General features: G+C 32.2%; 3 protein-coding genes and 1 long non-coding RNA gene across 4 annotated transcripts in view; 3 read left to right on the forward strand and 1 right to left on the reverse strand.

Annotated features, from left to right (window-relative positions):
- LOC141485563 (SOSS complex subunit C homolog B) lies at positions 1 to 661 on the forward strand. Its single transcript, XM_074182426.1, has 2 exons — positions 1 to 160; positions 222 to 661. Exons 1-2 carry the CDS (start codon positions 130 to 132, stop codon positions 488 to 490), a joined length of 300 nt encoding a protein of 99 aa, XP_074038527.1. The 5' UTR covers positions 1 to 129; the 3' UTR covers positions 491 to 661.
- On the forward strand, positions 490 to 9,605 carry Mettl5 (Methyltransferase like 5). Its single transcript, XM_023174534.2, has 4 exons — positions 490 to 624; positions 8,474 to 8,685; positions 9,269 to 9,409; positions 9,461 to 9,605. Exons 1-4 carry the CDS (start codon positions 490 to 492, stop codon positions 9,603 to 9,605), a joined length of 633 nt encoding a protein of 210 aa, XP_023030302.1.
- LOC111518173 (uncharacterized) overlaps positions 4,364 to 19,482 on the reverse strand; it is a 27,874-nt gene continuing 12,755 nt past the window's right edge. Inside the window, exons 3-4 of the long non-coding RNA XR_012467286.1 lie at positions 7,498 to 10,051; positions 4,364 to 5,450 (exon numbers count right to left, since the gene is read on the reverse strand). This is a non-coding gene — a long non-coding RNA (uncharacterized lncRNA). The remainder of the gene's footprint in view (positions 5,451 to 7,497; positions 10,052 to 19,482) is intronic.
- Positions 9,626 to 19,482, forward strand: part of Taf3 (TBP-associated factor 3) — an 18,414-nt gene continuing 8,557 nt past the window's right edge. The window contains exon 1 of the mRNA XM_074182425.1: positions 9,626 to 10,034. Coding sequence (XP_074038526.1) covers positions 9,626 to 10,034 — 409 coding nt within the window. The remainder of the gene's footprint in view (positions 10,035 to 19,482) is intronic.

Here is a 19,482-nt window from a genome sequence, read left to right on the forward strand (position 1 = left end):
ATTAATGTGGTTTCTGGTTTGAGCACAGATCAATGTTGCCAATGCTGGCAACACTGCCACAGATAATGAACAAGCTAAATTCGTACATAGTGGTGGAAGAAGTAAACATTGAAAATATTTCATTTATTGATGGCTTTTCCACAACCGAATGCTCAAAGAGGTAAATACATATATTTATAAAATAATATGTAACATTTAATTGATTTAATTTTCCTCATTAGAACTTGCTAACCGCAAAATTTTGGAAGAACTTCAATTAAAAAAGCAACTGCTTCTCAAACAAGGAGTAGCATCCACTTTGAGTTCTTCTGCCTTACCAGTGCTAGGAACGACAACAGTAACTAGTTCTGATAGTCATTCTATGAATTCCATCCAGAGAACGGCACTACAAACTGCAAACGCACAATCCACTGGATATTTTATTACACAAGAGTCTTCATTTGGTAACCTCATCTTACCTGTTTTACCACGTTTCGAGACAAAATCCTAATGTATCCGTGTTTGAAATTGAGACATTTGGAAGAAAGACTGCAGTGTATATCCGAGTTTGAGAAGCCCAAGGTGTTGCTTGAACAATATGTTACACCCCCTCATTTGGGGTCGCATATGTTGTATACCATACAGGTAATTGTGAATTAAATAAATAGGAATGAAGAATTAAGATTTAATTATAACTTGGCCTTTAGGATAAGGTCTTTCACTGTCGTGACCTATTGTATTTACATCTTTCGAGATGGCTTCTAAGACATAAATATAATTTTTTCTGCTTGCACTAATCTTTGAGAACAATTCAATTAGATTTGTGTATTTTTGTTTCCCAGTCACGAATTTGAAATCATAACTTGGCGCTCCAGTCTACTCTCAAAGATTCAACCGCTAAAAATTTGAAAGTGTTAACAAATTGACTTCTGGTGATAAAATGTGTAGAATAACTTTTCACATATATTTTACTGATATAAGCCTTTCTTCGAGTTTAAATGAAATACTACACAATCTGCAAAAATGGAATAAGTTGTGGAAAACATTATAAATAACAAAAAAAATGGCTTTCCTTATTTTTCCATAGCAATATAAATTTGACTTACTTCAAAGGGGAGTTTTTTTAATAGAGAAAAATTCATATGAGGTGGTAGTTGAAGAAAGGGGGAAGATGTAAACAAAGTTGGCATCCATAATAGTAAATATAAATATAAATCTTCATAAGATTTATATCATTGGTAGCATTGTGAAATATTCTGATATGTGCTGTAATTAATCTTACTTTTTCCAATCCCTAGAAATGCAATACTCTTCTCGATGGGCATTTCACCCACCAAGTTGCCATATACAAGAGAGAATAGTATTGCATTTCTGGTGATCGGGAAATGTGCTTGTTTTGGTTGTTAGTTTGGGTCTCCAATCAAACGGATGGCCGTTTTTCATGTATGTCAGGAAATGTATAATTTAAACTTTATGAAGTTTCAAAATTTGTAGAGCCCTGTTCAACTGTCAGGTTTTAATTCTTGTTTCAAGTTTTTGAGAAGCTGTTTGTGCTTTTTCAGTAATGTAATTGCGCTGAGACACATTGCTATCCAATTCAACATTATTATTCGATAATGCGGATAGTATTGGTCCCCTTTCTTCACCATATTCTGAAAACTAGATAAGTATAATTAACTTCAATAACCGATAAATCTCTTTCTGTATAAATAATATTGAACACTTCAACTAGGGGTCAAATTCTTCTCTTATTGTTCATATTTTTTTTTCACGACGATTCAGTATCATTGGACAATGAATTCGACCAATCACATAGCAGTGTCCTCCATATGCAGCCACAATCGAAAATGATGACATTTCATACCCCCCCCCCCTCTCCCAATATAGTAACCCTGCATCACATTAATTTTTAGTTTAATTTTGTAATACTGTCAACAGAATCAACAAAAATGTCTCTTGTAGAAGTGTGTATAGTTTCATAAACAATGGTATCCACAAGAGTTTCTAATTTATTAATGGAAGTGAGTTTTTGATATAGTTGATTTTTTTATTTTTGAGTGACATCTCTGAAATTAGACTTGAGTTACAAGTCTTGACTTCTGATTAATGCTCAGTAAACAAAAATATGTACCTGAATCTAGTAATAACATTTTTCTGAAATATTTATCTATAATGATTTTGAAAACTCGTTCATTTGGAGAACAGCCTCTTTGTGGGATTCATTTCAAAATATCCTTCTTTCAAATGAATATAAGTGTTATCTATAATCATCACTTTCATTTGAATGGAGCTCAAGGATTTTCTTCAGTGCTTGTGCTTCTCCATTAAAGAAAGGTTCTCAATAATTTCATTATACAGCTATAAGGTTATAGATATTTGCCTGTACTTGTAGGCAAGTGACTTTATTCAGTAATGTCTAATGAGGAGTCAGCACTGAATTACTCATTGTTCAGTTTCAAACATATTCAATTGCTATTAGTTGACAATAGATGCACATTAAACAATACTTAATAAAGTAATTTGGCTAAATATATTTATTTTGTGAAATGAATGTCAAATTTGAAGCAAATTTCTCTCAGTTGGAAAATGGGTGAAAATAGTTTTTAGATAAGTGTTTTGTTTTTATTGAAAGGGTTATATTATTAGGAGTGACAAATTTTTGGCAAAGTTTTTGGCTTTCTACTACTCCATCTTGATACAAAAAAAAAAATGTGGAAATCTTCCAAAGAAAGGAAGGAAGCAATCAATTTTGAAAGCAGTAACTCTGTACATGGATGTGTAGATCATGCAAAGAAGTAAGTTTCAGACACAAACTGGAGGAAAAAGCCCTCCTGAAATAGCTACTTTTTCATAAACATTGAATTACATGAAAGAAAAATTCTTTTGAAAGGAATACTTTCATATGAACACTGAATTATACAAAAAACACTTTAATCTATTCAATTTGTATTACAAACATTCATTATGAAATTAAATCAGATATCATTCACAAGATTTCTACAAACATTCATTATGGAATTAATTCATATATATTAAATATATATTGTGTAGAAATCCTGTGAATGATATCTGATTTAATTCCATAAAGAATGTTGATATCAATCACATAATTTCTGCACAATAAACTAAATGTATAGTGTAGAATCCTACACAATATACATTTAGTATAGAAATCCTGTGAATGATATCTGATTGAATTCCATAAGGAATGTTTGGAATACAAACAATATGCTAAATGTATATTATCCTAATCCAAAAGTAATTTAGTTGGGAGAGTCTATTATACCTGCGCGATCGCTCGCCATCACGTTTGGCGCTTACAGCATCTGTTTACTGCACCTTTGTTCATTTTCTGTCGTGTTGGTTATTGGTTTTTAGTTGTAAAATGAAATTTGGAAATAAAACTGTGTTGTTTGTTAACATTTCAAATTTGAAAACGGGTCCAAATCAAATTTAAAATCCGTTCATATTCTCTTTTCAAATCATTTGGATTTTCAACTGCTTAATGATTTGACTGCCACATGATATTTTTGGAAATTGCAAAAATGCCATCCTGAATAGCCAGTGATCAAGCGGCTAGATCATTTTCGTGCCAACTGAGTCACTGGGTTTCAAAAAAACAGCTAACTTTTTTGATAAATGCACAAGAACTGTTAATCGTTAAAGCATTCTGAAAAAGTTTTGGGTTAGGTTAGTTTTAAATTCCTGTATGTCACATTCTTTTCGAAATTGTCTCAGGAAGTGTATTTCACAATATCATACTCAAAGTAAATAATTTTTTATATTGAGATGTGTTGAGTTACACCGCTTTCGGTAAACCAAACAAATCAAGTCATTCAAACACATGTCATCTATAAATCTACTTTCATTATATGGACCAGGGCTGAAGCCTTCAAAAATGGTAAAAGTGAAAAAAAATAATACTAGGATGAAACCAATTAGAAAAAGAGAAAAATATTATAAAAATGAAAGGAAAAATAAATTACGGGCGATCTAAGTTCGGAAAGAGGGAGGGGGTGAGTTCTTTAGAGTAAAAAACGGTTTATCTCAATTTCCGGCAAAACTACAAGTACTATGGAAAAAAGTTAAATGGTAAAGTTGTAGGTAATACAAAGATCTACAACTTTTGTATCAACAATGTTTTTACGTAACCTCAAAATTTATGTGAAAAATTCAAATAACCAATTTTTTGGTTTTTTATTTCTCTTTAAAAAAAAGTTCTACGAAATTTGCTGAAAACTTACCTTTTTATGTCCCAAATACACTCATTTATTTGATTCAAAATATTTATTTTTTCACCTTATTTTGACTTGATATCAAACAGCACCCTAATTTTCAATCGAAAATTCTCACGTCGAAATATCAGCTTTTTTCAAAAAGTCGGTATGCTTTTTGTTTGTTGAAATGTCTACTTTATGATGGTGTAAAAAAAATACATTACTATAGTTAATGTTCTCGAATTCGAAGTTTTAAGACATCTACAATATTTTGAGATTCTTCTCTGAATATTATTTGTAGATGTCTATTGAAATAATTTATATACCTGAGTGACCTACGCAACCCACCCAAATTGCCCCCGCAACCCATAGTTTGGGAACCACTTGTTTAAAAAATTGTTAAACGAATGCGTTGTTTATACGATAACTTTTTTTCTAAACATAATCTTTGATAAATTATGATTATGATAACTGAAATTCAATTTGTTTTTATTTGAATTTTTATTGTTTATTTAATAAAAAGATATGGAAACTTATTTACAATACGACCTTGCACCTTTTCCACTGTCACTTTTTACAGAAAATGTTCTCAGGAAAAATGTAAAATCTCAACTTACCGAATTATTTGAGAGTGAATAGATCAATGCATTCTGACGTCATAGTGCATGTCGTCGACGGTGGATTTTTACTGCACAATGTAATTTATCAGAAAAATGAATCGGTGGAATAGATCATGAATAAATATTTGCGCTATGTAGAAAAACATTATGCAGCAAGCAGCTATATTGTCTTTGATGGGTACCCCGAAATTAAAAAATCAGTTACTGTCACAACAGTACCAGCAGCTACTTCAACTAAAAGAGAAGAACGTAGTGGTAGAAAAACCTCAGACAATATTCCAGAGTTTGATTATCAAAACCATACAAAAATGCCATTTTTGCAAGAAACATTTTTATCTAACGAGAAAAACAAGGACAAAATAATAAAAACTTTAATGAAAAGATTACATTCACAAGGGTCTTCCTGGGAAGAAGTGGAAGAAGATGCTGATGCTGACATAATTAGGACCTCGATAGAAATTGACAGAGATACTAATAAAACTGTCATTGTTTTGGGTCAAGATATTGATCTTTTGGTCCTTTTAAATCAATTAAATTCAAATAATCATGAAATTTTTTTTCAAAAACCAGCTTCTGGAAATGTAAAGGATCTATTTTTTCCGTTGCATCTTCCCATTCCGCTGAAGCCTTCATTCTACAAAAAAAACCATAAATATTTCAACAGAAGCGGATAGGCGGGATTCGTGCCGACCTCTTTTCACAAAACTGGAAATTATGACTGTTCCATCGGTTTACATTTATAATTTCGTATTAGAAATTCATAAAAAAGCCTATGTAAGAATGATTCATAAACCAAAAATTCAGACCATCATAATTACCCAACAAGATCTGGAAATCTTAGATGTCAACGAAATAGATTGAATAAATCTAGGAAAAATTCGCTGGACCTTGACCTTCCAGATTACTTCAAAGATCTTCCCCAGAATTTTTTCAAGAGTAGAATGAAATATTTAGTCCAAAGTCACTGTTTTTACTCCACTTCAGAGTTTCGCAGTTTCAATTTTTCCCCGCAAACCTGAATTTGTTGAATAAACCAAACTGATCTTCTACAAGTAGGTACCAGTTCATGTGATTCCCGCTAACACATCTCAGATCGGTGGCTGTATATGTGTATAATTGTATTTTATTTTATATTTTTCAAGTATGTTTGTGGATATGTGTAGGTGTCTCTTGTTCGTAAGAAATTTCAACTTGCCAATTTATAAACTCATATGAAAGTATTGATGCTGTATTACATAAAGCACCCATAAATTGTTTATCTTTATCTTACTCTAAAGAAGGTTCAATCCAGGTCTAATAAGTCATTGAAAGTTGATAAGAAGTGTCATTACTAAGTTACTGGTTCGAACTATTTTTTGAGGGTATCTAAAAATTCTCTACTTTCAATCGATATTCCAAGTTGTCAAGTTGATGAATTGTGATCTCTAATCGGGTGAACGCAGAATCCAATATATTCAAGGGTAAATATTCATATAAGTGAGCAATATTCCAGAGGTCTAACAAATTATTGAAATCTGCTCGGTAGTGCTACAGCTTTTTGGTTCTAAATAGTATTCCAAGGTTTTTATTGTTATTTTAACATGAGTATATCAAGATATAGTCAGCAGAATTGTGAACCTTGAAAAAACTTGACTTCTCCGTTTTCTTGTCTTTATATTTTACTTGATTGTTGCCATCAGAAGCTAAAATTTTATCCAGGTATTCATTAAAATGTAAAACTTATTGTCTGCGAAGTTATGCAACAGTAGCTGATGTTTGGGTATCCGAATTTAAAGACGGGAAGTAACTGTCCTGCCGTTAGTGAACCAGTTTATTGGATTTTGAGTTTTCTTCAAAAGGTATTTGATATGATTATAGAAATAGAGTTCGAGTCAATATGGAATTCTGGAAAATACCGGTGTCTATTTATTTATTTGTTTATATTTATAAACTGGTTACCCCAATACAGTTAAATTACAAAAAATATCAAAATTTCAATTTTACAACATTGCCACAAATTATAAATAAATATCAATTGAACAACAATCTAGCTACTTGGTTTTTGAAAATATTGGGATTTTCGCAAATGAAATCAATAGATATTGATACAGTATAAATTTTCCGATCTGAAAATATTTGAGATGGGTGTATAAAAACCATAGTTGGTTTAATGATGTGGCATAACTAATAAGTTTACCAAAATTGTGTATCTGGAATCAAAAATATAATTTATCTTTGAATACTTTGCTAGGAATCGCACGTTAAAAGGTAATACATCGGTAATCCTTGTCTCGCACAAATTTCGACTTTTGAAGGTTGTTCGTAGAGTTGCGACAGCTAATTATCGGAAAAACAAACTTCAACAGATACCAATATCACTGTATTTGATACTAAAATAGAACTCTTGAACTATATGAGACTATCGAAGTCACATTAGTATTATGATTGTCAGTGAACTAATGTTAGAATGTGAGTGCATCTTTACAGTGCGAAGTCCGATAAGTCCCTTTACCATGAATGATGACTTGTTGAAAATACCATTAGAACACTTCATTCTAAATAATGAGTTTACATTAAATGTATTGTAATTTTCAATTATAAAACAAATGAATTTGCATAAGCATGCCACTTATTTATTATGAAAATATCAGAGTTGCAATTGATATCTGAAATATATAGATTTTTTTTATGAAGAGGCTTACGTAAAGTTGGGTGGCATTTGTTTTACTTAATTGTCATTTATTATGAAACAAATGTTGATATGATCAGTTCAAATTTACTTCTTCTTTTGTATATTATTCATTATTTGGAACGTCACTTGGATAAAAAGTCAAATTGTCTAAAAATTTGAGCATGAGAGTGTTGCGACATTTGAACAGTTTTACGGCTTTTCAAAAAAATAAATAAAAAAGTGGAGTACCTAAATTACTGTATTGACCATTAAACTTGTGCCCAAGATTTTAAACTGATTTTTTTTTCAACTGATGTCCCAAACAACACTTCTTTCTCTTACCCAGGAAAGATTAAAGTATTGTCAAAAATAGCTAAAAAATCATTTTAGTCCTAGCTTGAAGAGATTTGATGTATGGTCAATTTTATGATTATAATTTTCTACTCTGAGCATGTCTTGAGTTTCAAATAGGGACAGTAGAAGACAGAGGTGATTACCTTGAACATTCAACCGGTTGGTATTGCTATTATGATATGCAAGTATTAATATTTGTAGTTCTGAAATTTTTTTCATAAAGTGTCCTCTACAATAAATAAACAATATCCTTGACGTGCTTAAAGTGCATAAAGATTCAACATTCTCGGAAAAAGGTGCCCTAGAGATACGAAGATTGCACTATAAGAAGGAAAAAGCTGTTTGCAATGCCCTGCTAGCTAAGGCCATAAACATTGTCAGTTTTGAAAGAATAAATAAGAAGTGTCAAACGTTCTGTCAGTAGTTAGTGGTTATGTTTTTATTTTATTTGGGGTTTGGAGATTATGTGATATTGATCCTAAATACGAATATATCTGGTTTGTAACTTATTTGTAAATATATTTTCTGAATTAATTTTTTGCGAATTTGTTAAAATATTTAGAAAATATTCCAAACATAAATACTTTTAATAGTGATGTTTTTCTGAAAATGTATCTCTTAAAGTATATCATTACATGTAAAGTTATTTTCAGTCTCAATATGGTGACATTTCTGGGAAACTAGTAGCAGATTTGGGAAGTGGATGTGGAGCATTGACAATTGGTGCTGCTGTACTGAACGCCTCTCTTGTCATTGGTTTTGAAATAGATGAGGATGCTATTGACATATCTCGGGAAAACATTGGAGAACATGAAGTAACAAATGTTGATATTATTCAGTGCGATATACTCAACATTTCACCAAGGTTAGTGGAATTCTGGAGAATTACACTGGATTTATAAACTGTAGGTTGAGAGTTCATCAGGCATAAAAACCTGAAGACCACGGCCAAAAAGCCCAGAAAATAGCTTTCACACAGTTGTTACCGACCGTGAATGCTTACATTCCTCGATTACCCTCTAAAGTTTATAACACAAAAGAAAGGTATCTGATTACTCAATTCAAATTACGAGTGGGATTTCAACAAATCAATATACCTAAGCAAAATATACTTGACAATCAGAAAACTCAACTCTTAGTATTTGAATTTAAAACAACAAAGAAAAAATATTATAAGCCGATATTGTTGAAATCGTACTATGACACAATTAAAGAAAATGCTGAGTAGTCCCATAAGTTGAATGATATAATTTAAAAAATCCTGAACCAATTGATACTTCTAACCAAAACCAACATCATAAACAAAAACTCATATTGACCAAGCCAGCTAAATTTTGCAAATGCATTTATCCATATTCAGCCGACCAATGAACCTGACAACTTGAAACTGGTCCTAGAGTTTATAAATCCAGAGTTATGTTGTAAATGTTTAATATTATACTTTTAAGGTCATATAAAGGATTTGATACCGTTTTGATGAACCCACCATTTGGCACCAAGCAAAATGCAGGAATTGATATGAAATTTTTAGAAACTGCTCTGAGAATTTCCAATAATACAGTATATTCATTGCATAAAACATCTACAAGGTAAGATCAATCCATCATTATAATTTTGTGTACTGACTAGTTTTATTTTAGGCAACACGTAATAAAAGTTGCCAAATCCTTGGGTGCAAAAGCTGAAGTTTTGGCTGAACTAAAATACGATTTACCCTCTTCGTACAAATTCCACAAGAAGAAATCTGTTGACATTGAAGTTGATTTTTTTAGATTTATTGTATAGAAGTTTCAACATTTATAAAAATGGCTGCACAATACAGCCGTGATCACTGTAAAATAGCAGTGGGAAAAATTCTCCAAACTATAGGATGGCATTCCATCAACTCTACGCCTCTTGAGGTTTTAACAGACATTTTCACATCATATATTCAACAAATCACCAAGACAACAAATGATTATGCTAATGAATTCGGTCAGACAGAAGCTAATCTAGATCATCTGGGTTTGGCTCTTCAAGAAATGGGGGTAAATTTGTCTGAATTAGAGGAGTATGTTACCTATGTTAATTTTGCCCCGGCAGCACATCCTGCTCCCAAGTTTCCTGTGTCCAAAGAAGATAACCTCAATTTTTTGAAACCTGGCAGCAAAGAAGTGGTCACCAGGCCTGTCCATATTCATGAGCACATGCCACCGATGTATCCTCTTCTGGAAGGTGAGAATCACTATTTTCTGAAAAAAAGTTTTCATTAGTTGTGCATTTTTACGTTGATTAAAACTGTCATGATGAACAATGCTGAAATCTCACTTGAAGTGAGTAAAACAAACAATTTTGGATTAATTTTTCCCAAGCTTTTTAATGAGCCACAATTGGATGTAGAATATCTATCAATATTGCAGAGAAAAGTCTATCAATTTTCACCATTTGCCATTAATTCAATGAAAGTGTATGAATTCTCATGTTTTTGAGTATTTTTTGGATTTAATAACTACATAAGTGATAAGGAAAAATAGCTTCCACGGACTCACAGACACAAATTGCAAACTCTTTGAACATAATTACTATATTTGTAAGAAATTTTGAATTAATATTTGAGTTTATATAGGATACAAGTATCGATCAGTGGTTCATACTATGATTGAGTTTATATTTTAATTTGAATAAGCAAACCTTAACTGGATGTATTTTCCTAACTTAAACCTGTATATATCTCAACAATAGAGTTTCTCAATTACTCTTCATATTTTCATCTAAAGCCTACTGTTGTATCTGTTAGTGTTTTGTTTTTTTAATGTTTGTGACCTTATATTTTGATAATTACTAAAAATTCTAAGTTTTCTGGTTAATTTGTAATAGCATACAAAAGTAGCGTAAGTAAAGACAATTGTATTGATCCATATAATAAATTTAATTGAAATAAGTTGTAGATCAAAATTTACTATCGAAAGACATAATATGACGGTTGAATAAGAGAAAACATGTTTTTGAGCATAATGAGATCTAAAATGTTCTGAGAAATTATAACATCAAATTTTGTTGACATATTCCTGTTAAGATTTATTGTGCTAGTTTTCCATATTTTGTAATAAATTTTAATTTTTTTGAACTTTGGTGGGTTGTAAATCTCACAGAAGCAGATCTGACCAAAAAATGTTGACTTTTCATTTGTGATAAGTTGACAAAAATATATTGAGTTGCACATAAAGATTTTTCGAAAATTCGAATGAATATAGATTATGCATAATTACCATAAATACAGTGTGTGCCACATTGAGCTTCTATCAGAAATTTGAGATGGGAGTGAAGTTGTCAAAATTCTTCATATGAAACTTTCAGATATCAATACATTCGGGTTTTTTAAAAAGATTTACACAGTACTCAGTAGAAATGTTGTAAACTTAGGTTTTTTAATGCATCAAGATATATTGCTTCCTATATTCAGATTACAACATAAAAGATAATTTGAAAAATACAATATTATATAGGTATATAATGTGTTTTTTCATTATCGAATAATAATTTGATCATAACCCTTTTTTTCTAATACAGGAAACTCCAAAATACTTTTTTAATTAATATATTAAATTTTTTGGTAATAAGGTACTTCAATCTGATTTATAAAAAGTACAAATAATTATATAAAATAATCATAATATATTAATAATGAATAGTAATATATACTGATGTAGAAGCCTCTCATTGATGGATCTTTAGAGAATCCTATAGCATTTTTACTGCAGAATTATATGCAAGCTCTTCTCTACATTGATTTTTCGCAAATCCAACAGTTCCTCTTTTATACTGTTTTTTTGGATTTATCACCTTCCACAATCTGAAAAAATAAAAAATAAATCAATAGAAAATCTGCTGAAGTGTAGTGAAGGGCAAACTGAAAAGTTCACCCTGAAAAATTACTGCATAATAATTTTAAAAGAAATTGGATATATCAGAGTTTAAGGCGATATTTTCATAGTGAATACAGGTTTTGAAAACGGAAAAGGATTGTTTTCCGAAACGTTAACCAATATTTAATTTTTCAATAATTTTTTCAATTTGTACCAAAATTTATGAATATGACAAGTTACTAACCAATTGGACTTTCCAGTATTTTATGTTAGCAGTAACTTTTCGGAATGAACTTTTCAGTTTTTTGCCCTTTACTACACTCCAGCAGATTCTCTATTCATTTATCTTTTATTTTTTCAGATTGTGAAAGGTTATAAATCCACAAAAATAGTATAAAATATTGAGTCCCCCACAAAAAAAAATGTCATTTAAAGAATAATAACAGATCCTTATGTGCTCGTAGTCTCTGAGTGTCATTTTTCTCTAGAAAACGTATTCATATATGAATAAAGCAGATATTTGAGCCTAATAAGCACCTACTATCTTGTAGAAAGGTAGTATACTGTCGATGAAGGGGTCTTCATCCTTTCAGATGACTTGATAAAACAAAATAACACCCCTACGTGGTAGAGTGACGAGAATAATTATGAGAGTGACGAGAATAATTATGAGAGTTATTTAAGAAGTCAAACCAAATATATCAAAATGAACTTACCCGAAATATCTTTCTAGAAAAGAATAATTAATCATGTATCGCCTCCTCATCAGATATACCTATCTTACCATTCCTATCTTCTGATAGGGGGCAATAGACCAAGATGTAATGCATGTCACTAAGGACATTAAAGACTAAGGACTATAAGGAATCAGTGAGAATTGAATAATTTGAACATCCTTGAACATAATGCAAGTTACATTCCTCGCATCCTGGAATATCTAAATAGAGTCAATATAAGAAATAAAACATTGACAACTGCTATATATTAAACCAAAAGACATACCTACTAGTTAATGTGTTGCGGACTGACTACGAATCAGTGGCTATATGACTTAGTTGGTTGATTCTATACAAAAAAATTAAATTTTATAAAATTTTCTGTCTTTATTGTAGAGATCACTTGAACCTCTAAATATATACTCACGCAGCTCCATATTTTCTGAAAGAGGTTTTTGCTGGGAAATTGAATATAAAATCAAGTATGAGGTGTTCCATTTCAATAAAATCAAGAACATTTTGTTTTATTGAATTCTGATTGAACCAGTCTCAAAAAAGTTTTTGGTCATAATAATGAAAAAATGTATGTTGAAAACATACTCATAATGAAACAAATGAGATTTCATTGAAAATGGGAACGGATGAATATAATTCCTTCCCGGCGTTAATCTTGGCATAACTCTTGAACCGCTCAGTAGATACCCAAATAATCTCATTTAGAAAAACCTAAGTTGTTAGAGAATATTCTGGAAAAGCTAAATGCATTATCTGAAACCTTCATATGAAACTTTTATTGATAAGTTCACTCCTTCATCTCAAACTTGTAATGCAAAATCGATGTGGCAAACACTGTATAAGACTTAAGTCGTGATTCCTACTGAAGCACCTAAACAAGACTGATCTGGGGATTCATATTTCAAGAAATAGGTTGCATATGGAGTGAATTATTTGTTCAGTCTCATCATGTTGTCCACAAAGGAATATGGGCTCAGAGTTGAATGTTTTATTCTTGTGCAACAAAAATTGCTCGTAAATCGAGTTTGGTTAGGTATTTATTTACTGGAATTTAAGGTAATTCTCCAATCGAGCTTGACTATTATAATCTACCAAAGAAGCACACGTCTATTTTCATGAATATTTATCTCAGCCTATTTGCAAAATTAACTCCCACTGATAATATGACTGATGTTCAGTGTTGTATCTGAATTATTTTTTGGGTGTCTTCGGCATCGACTGCATTGGTCATTAGCCTCGGGTCCTGGGTAGATGATGTTAATAACTCCCCGAGCCACCTAGAGAACATCATAGCTATTTGCAGTCCGTCAGCCATGCAATATTGTAGAATCATCCCAGCTTCAACTAGATCAAGTCTCTCAAGAAAAATATCTGGTCGAACTTGGGATCGAACTCATGACTTTCCGATTATGAGTCGGGCGCGCTACCACTGCGGCAATTCACCGCTAGCTGAATGATATTGTTTGAGGATTCACCTTACCTAAATCAACCAACCAGTTATTTCATGTAGAAACTTCTTGTGGGCATTCTTTTCAAATATTCGTTCTTCAATATTTCTTGAGTTCAGACCATGCCCAGTCGATACAATTATGTATGTTGTAACTGGCAACATTAAGAATGAGCTTCAATGTCTGTTAGTGCCATAATTATTGACTGTTTGTCGAATGGTTTTATATTATTCTGCCGGACATAACATAAAAAGTTATTGGTAGGTAGTACAATCTCTCGAACAAATATAATTTTTTAACAATGTCTATTTTTTCAGTGCAGAAGCACTGTACAAACATTTTTGAAGCGCTCTGAGAGTGGAGTCTATATATATATATATATATATATATATATATATATATATATATATATATGATGATGATGATGACAGCACTGGTAGTGCTGTCATCATCAAGGCTCTACTCAAAGGCAGTTGTTTGATTCAAACAGCGAATACAGAACAAGGATCAAACTACTCTGACAAGTAAAACAACACAACGATGGACAACATTCACATACTTAGGTCATCAAACCAAAAAAACTAACAAAGATCTTCAAACCCTTGAACATCAAAATCTCATTCAAGCCAAACACGAAAATAACACAAAAAATAAACAGCTATGAAAAAGAAGAAGACAAAAACCTAAACGGGGTGTACAGTGTACAATGCTCATACTGCAACAATTTCTATATCGGCCAAACCAACAATAAACTGATCCAAAGGTACGACGAGCACAAAAAGACATACATAAACCCAATAATATATAAATCAATTGAAGGGGTTCTATTTTTAGGAGTGATTAATTTTTGGGAAAGAAAGTTTTTGGCTTTTTACTACTCCATCTTGTTACAAAAAATAGGATGAGGGAATCTTCCAAAGGAAGGAAGGAAGTAATCAATTTGAAAATAAGTAACTCTATTAAATCTATATAAATCAAACCTCGCAACAAACGCCATACAAAACAAACATAACTTTCCCCCACCAGAGAACATAAAACTCATAAAAATAAGTCAATAAAGGAACCCGTATGGACATCTGGGAAAACTTAAACATTTATAAATTTAACAGTCATAATTCACTTATCGAGGAACAAATACAAATCAAAACACAAGACCTAACATTCAACATATTACACAAAACAATACACATTCCTAGAAACAGTGAACCTAGAGAAAATCCAACACATGTAACCCAAGTACAGCCTAACCTAAAGTATATTAATAAATACATATTATTCTTCTGCTTCTAGCCTTTCGGACGGTCCAATCCTTATTGGCCGCCGTTTTTTCGATTGAATCGACAAAAACGGCGAGCTCTTGATATACAGGGCTATTCAAATTCGTTCAGTCATTCAGAGCAATGGAAATATGAAACAATATGAAAAGGTACCTAAAAATGAAAAAAAAAATTAGTAAAAATTCTACGGTCCATAGGGGAGACGTGAAAATTGCTATTATGTTTTTATTTAACTCAGTCAACCAATTTCCAGGGTCGTAATTTAAAACGAAATAATTCACCCAATTATAATCAAATATTATCGAAACATCCCGAAATATAAAAAATTTAATTTAATTTCTCAGTATGAAGTGAACGTCAACAACAAAAAATACAAGTACGTATTTAAAAATGAGAGGCGGCCCAAGTCAGATGACATCCTATATAAAAAATTCATGGACATATTCTGATAGTCCACATCAAGTGCCACTAGCAAAATGTTGACAGATCTTCAATATGTCTGCGAATAAAGAAGATACAGGCAAAAAAATAATTTGGGATTTTTTTGTTTTTTTTTGTATATCTCCGGAATCAAAAGAGCTATATTCGATTTTTTTTACATCATTGAATAGGTCTCTAAAATACGCAACTTTGCCACAATTTAAACGACACTCTATCTCTTATCGTTTACGAGATCCCCATGTACAGAAACGAATTTGAATAGCCCTGTATATGGTTTACATGTGTACAGAGCGTTTCGCCACAACTGCCTCCAAAGTTCATCAATCAACTAGCTAAGATGAGGAAGGAGATCTTACAAATGACCTCAGATGAGTAGCTTGAAAATTATCACGATCCTTACCCAAATCAACATACTCTAAGGCGTACACATATGCCAATAGTTTAATCCGGAATGGGCCTTCTAACAAAAGCATACTTTTTTTTTGTTTGTGCAAGAATAATTGTTTCCTGACGGTTATCCTTTAAAAAATAACTTTTATGAGCCAAAAATAGCTTGACATGGGCGTCATATTGAGCCCCGTCATTAGGGGATACAAACTCCGATGGGAGGACGGGATCTGCTACCCAACCACGCTGTAGTTCCTTGGGCGTGGTGCCCGTCTTTTCATGAACTAATCAAGAAATGTGACAGCTTGGATAGTTCACAGGTCCATCTGGTATGCTTTTCACTGCAGAAACCCATATTCAACCTATATTGTACAACGCAAAGCTTCACTAAGTTTGGTAGAAAAATTATGCTCAGCTTAAATGTTGATGTTATGCACCATAATTCCTTAAGCCAAACTTTTAAAAGCCCAAAATTCTTCATTTTTACCAAGCATAGTAAACATTGAAAAGAATTTTATGTCAAACTTGAATAGAACTGTTCAAAATTGTGCAATTCAGGTAAAAGCGATCACTTATACATATTTTGGATATTTATTTCTGGCACAATTCTGAACATATTTTCATCATGAAAAAATACAAAATAGAAAAACAATTACTGGATGTCAAGATGGATTTTCATTTACAGTATGAACACATATTTAACAAAGCGATGAAAATGTTAGGATTCATATGCAGATCAACTAAATATTTTACCAACTTTTTTTTTAAATTAAAATAGTATACTTTGCATTGGTAAGATCAGTGATTGAGTATTGCACTTGTATCTGGTCTCCAACTTTCTTCAACTACAGTTCTGATATTGAGAAAGTTCAGAACAAATTTCGTAGATATGTTGCCTTCAAAATGAATATGCCGTCTAGAATTCATTAGCTCTCTGAAATTCGTTCCACTATTGGCTTGCTCAATCTCGGTACAAGGCGGGCACCTGCAGATCTAATATTTGTCCAAATAGTCTGGGTCACAAGATCCTTTTTTTTGAACTTCAGTCCAAGGGCACCGAAAATTATGATCCAGGCCTCATACGATTCGGAATGACCTCTAGCAGCTTTTTGAAAAATTTCAAGAGGGCTCGAAAAAAATTGCAAAAGTTATAAACAAGCAAATATCCAGGAAAATATTAGAGATATCCGAAATTTGAAAAAAAAAATCCATAAGGAGGGGAAAATTTCCTAAAAAAAAGTCCCACCTTCCGAAACTTATATCACCAATATTTATAATTTTAATTTAGAGGCAAAAGTAGCGCTAAAAGCGAACGATGCGCGTCCGCACTGGCTGACCGATACGGTCAGCGATTTTGTTTTAAAAAATCATAGTATTCATCACTGATGAAAATCCCCCCAAAAAATTTCAAATATATTATATACAATACAATTGTTTACAACAATTTTTTGAACAAGTAGAGCTAAAAATTATGAAACATCATTTTTATGTAACTTTAAATAATAAGAATACGAATAAATTGAATATTGATAAAACTTTGATTGAACTTTTCACTTTTTAACGTTTTCGATTATTAATAACAAAGTGGAAAATAAAAATGGGAATAACTTGTATTGCTCAAAGGTCCGTATCGGTCAGCGCGTGCGGGACGCGCATTGCCCGCTTTTAGCGCTATTTTCGCCTCTAAATTAAAATTATAAATATTGGTGATAGAGTTTCGGGTGGAGGGATTTTTCTTTAGAAAATTTCTTCCTCTTTAAGGATCTTGTTTAAAATTTTGGATATCTTTAATATTTTCCGAGGTATTTGCAAAAAAGCAAACCCCCTTTTTTTAGTAAATTGTTTATAACTTTTGCAAATTTTTTTCAAAAAGTTGCTAACAATTGTCGGTGCCCTTGGACAGAAGTTCCAAAAAAGGATATTGTGACCCAAACTAAAATTGTTGAACAAGGTAATTAATTGCCCAACTCTTCTCCGTCAAGTCAATCAGCATGTTTCTCTGAGTAGAACACGTAACAACCAAACTTTCAGTCTCCATTTTCATAGGTTTCATTGTGGAAAACATTCTTCTTTTTCGAGAATTCCATCAAATGCTAATGAGATCAAAATTGATTTTTTTCACATCCCTCAGAGCACTCTTAGATATACTCTACGTGGTATAGATTTATATATTTATACTATTTTTGATCTCACTTCATTTTCATTTTCTCTATATATGTTGATTCATTAGCTATATAGATATTAGAGTTGTTAACTTTCTGAGGTAAATATATTGTATAAAAATTGGGGGCTACCCGTTGAATAAATAAATAAATAAACTTAAGACTAACTCCTGTCATAACCACAAATCCCTATAAAAACGTTGCTTAACACTTTGGGGGAGTAGAACATTTTTAATTGGCCTGAACTCGTTCTGCATCACTTCGAATTCCACTGAAAAAGAGGACATAAACAACAAATTTCGTCTTTCGTTGAAAAAATCTACATTTTTTCAAACGAACAGTAAATCCAGACTGGCCCAATCTAGACAATACTCTGTCCAAATTCTCGAAAAGGTGTAGGTAGATGCTCCTTCTGTACCTCCCCGTCTTTCTATTCGATACAGTTCCCGTTGTATTGCCGTCCGATGAGACACAAATATAGGGTAAGGCTTGACCTGGAACAGAATCCAATCTGTTTGCTGAAAATCATGATATTATCTAGCGTATATGAAAACGTTTCTCAGTGCGTTCGCGGTAATGAAAGAACTTATTCCTCTGATTTCAAGTCGCAAACACTATCGACTCTCTTTATTGAGAGGTGATTGATTGGTTCATATACAAAAGACGGAGACGGAGACTTAAAATCTTTTTTTTCTGATTGATTCGGCCGTTACTTGATGAAGATCCATAGTAATTTCAAAAACTAGCGAAACATGTTGTGATACATTTTTCGAATAAAGTTTGTGGAGATCAAGTCGTGAGGTGTAGTTTTTGAAAAAACTTATAAATCATGATACAATGTTATTTCGGGTACACTTGGGTAGACCGATGAGCCCTAGATATAGTTTTCTTTTATGGAGGTCCAATTTTGCATGAACAAACCTCAACCAATCTGAGCCTATTGTGACAGGACACATTAAGTCTGAGATAACCAGGAACTCATGCTGAAATTGATGATCCGACAAAAAGAATTCAAGAGATAATTGGTAACTAACAACCCGTTGTTTAAGAAATTCCCCCGATACTCGTATTGCGGAAACTGGAAAATAGGCAAATCCGGGTATAAGTGATGAACTTGGTTCCATACTGAACCCGATATACAACAAATATTGCTTCCCGTATCCAGTATGGAAGGGAACTGAAAATTCTGGATCTAAACGGATATCAAAGAGAATCGCTTATCGATGAAATGATTTAAATCGCAAGAGAAATCACACAACTCCTCAGTGGGAGTTAATCAGCTTTCGTCCCCATACGAACGACAACTCTCAGAAGTTGAGAAGCTTGTGCGAGCTGAGGACTAACGAGGTCTTACCTTTTAACGTGTGATAG

Source organism: Leptinotarsa decemlineata, unplaced genomic scaffold, assembly GCF_025532065.1.
Source record: "Leptinotarsa decemlineata unplaced genomic scaffold, Ldec_3_MD MMD2_tig00026328_RagTag_RagTag, whole genome shotgun sequence".
Classification (NCBI taxonomy): domain Eukaryota; kingdom Metazoa; phylum Arthropoda; class Insecta; order Coleoptera; family Chrysomelidae; genus Leptinotarsa; species Leptinotarsa decemlineata.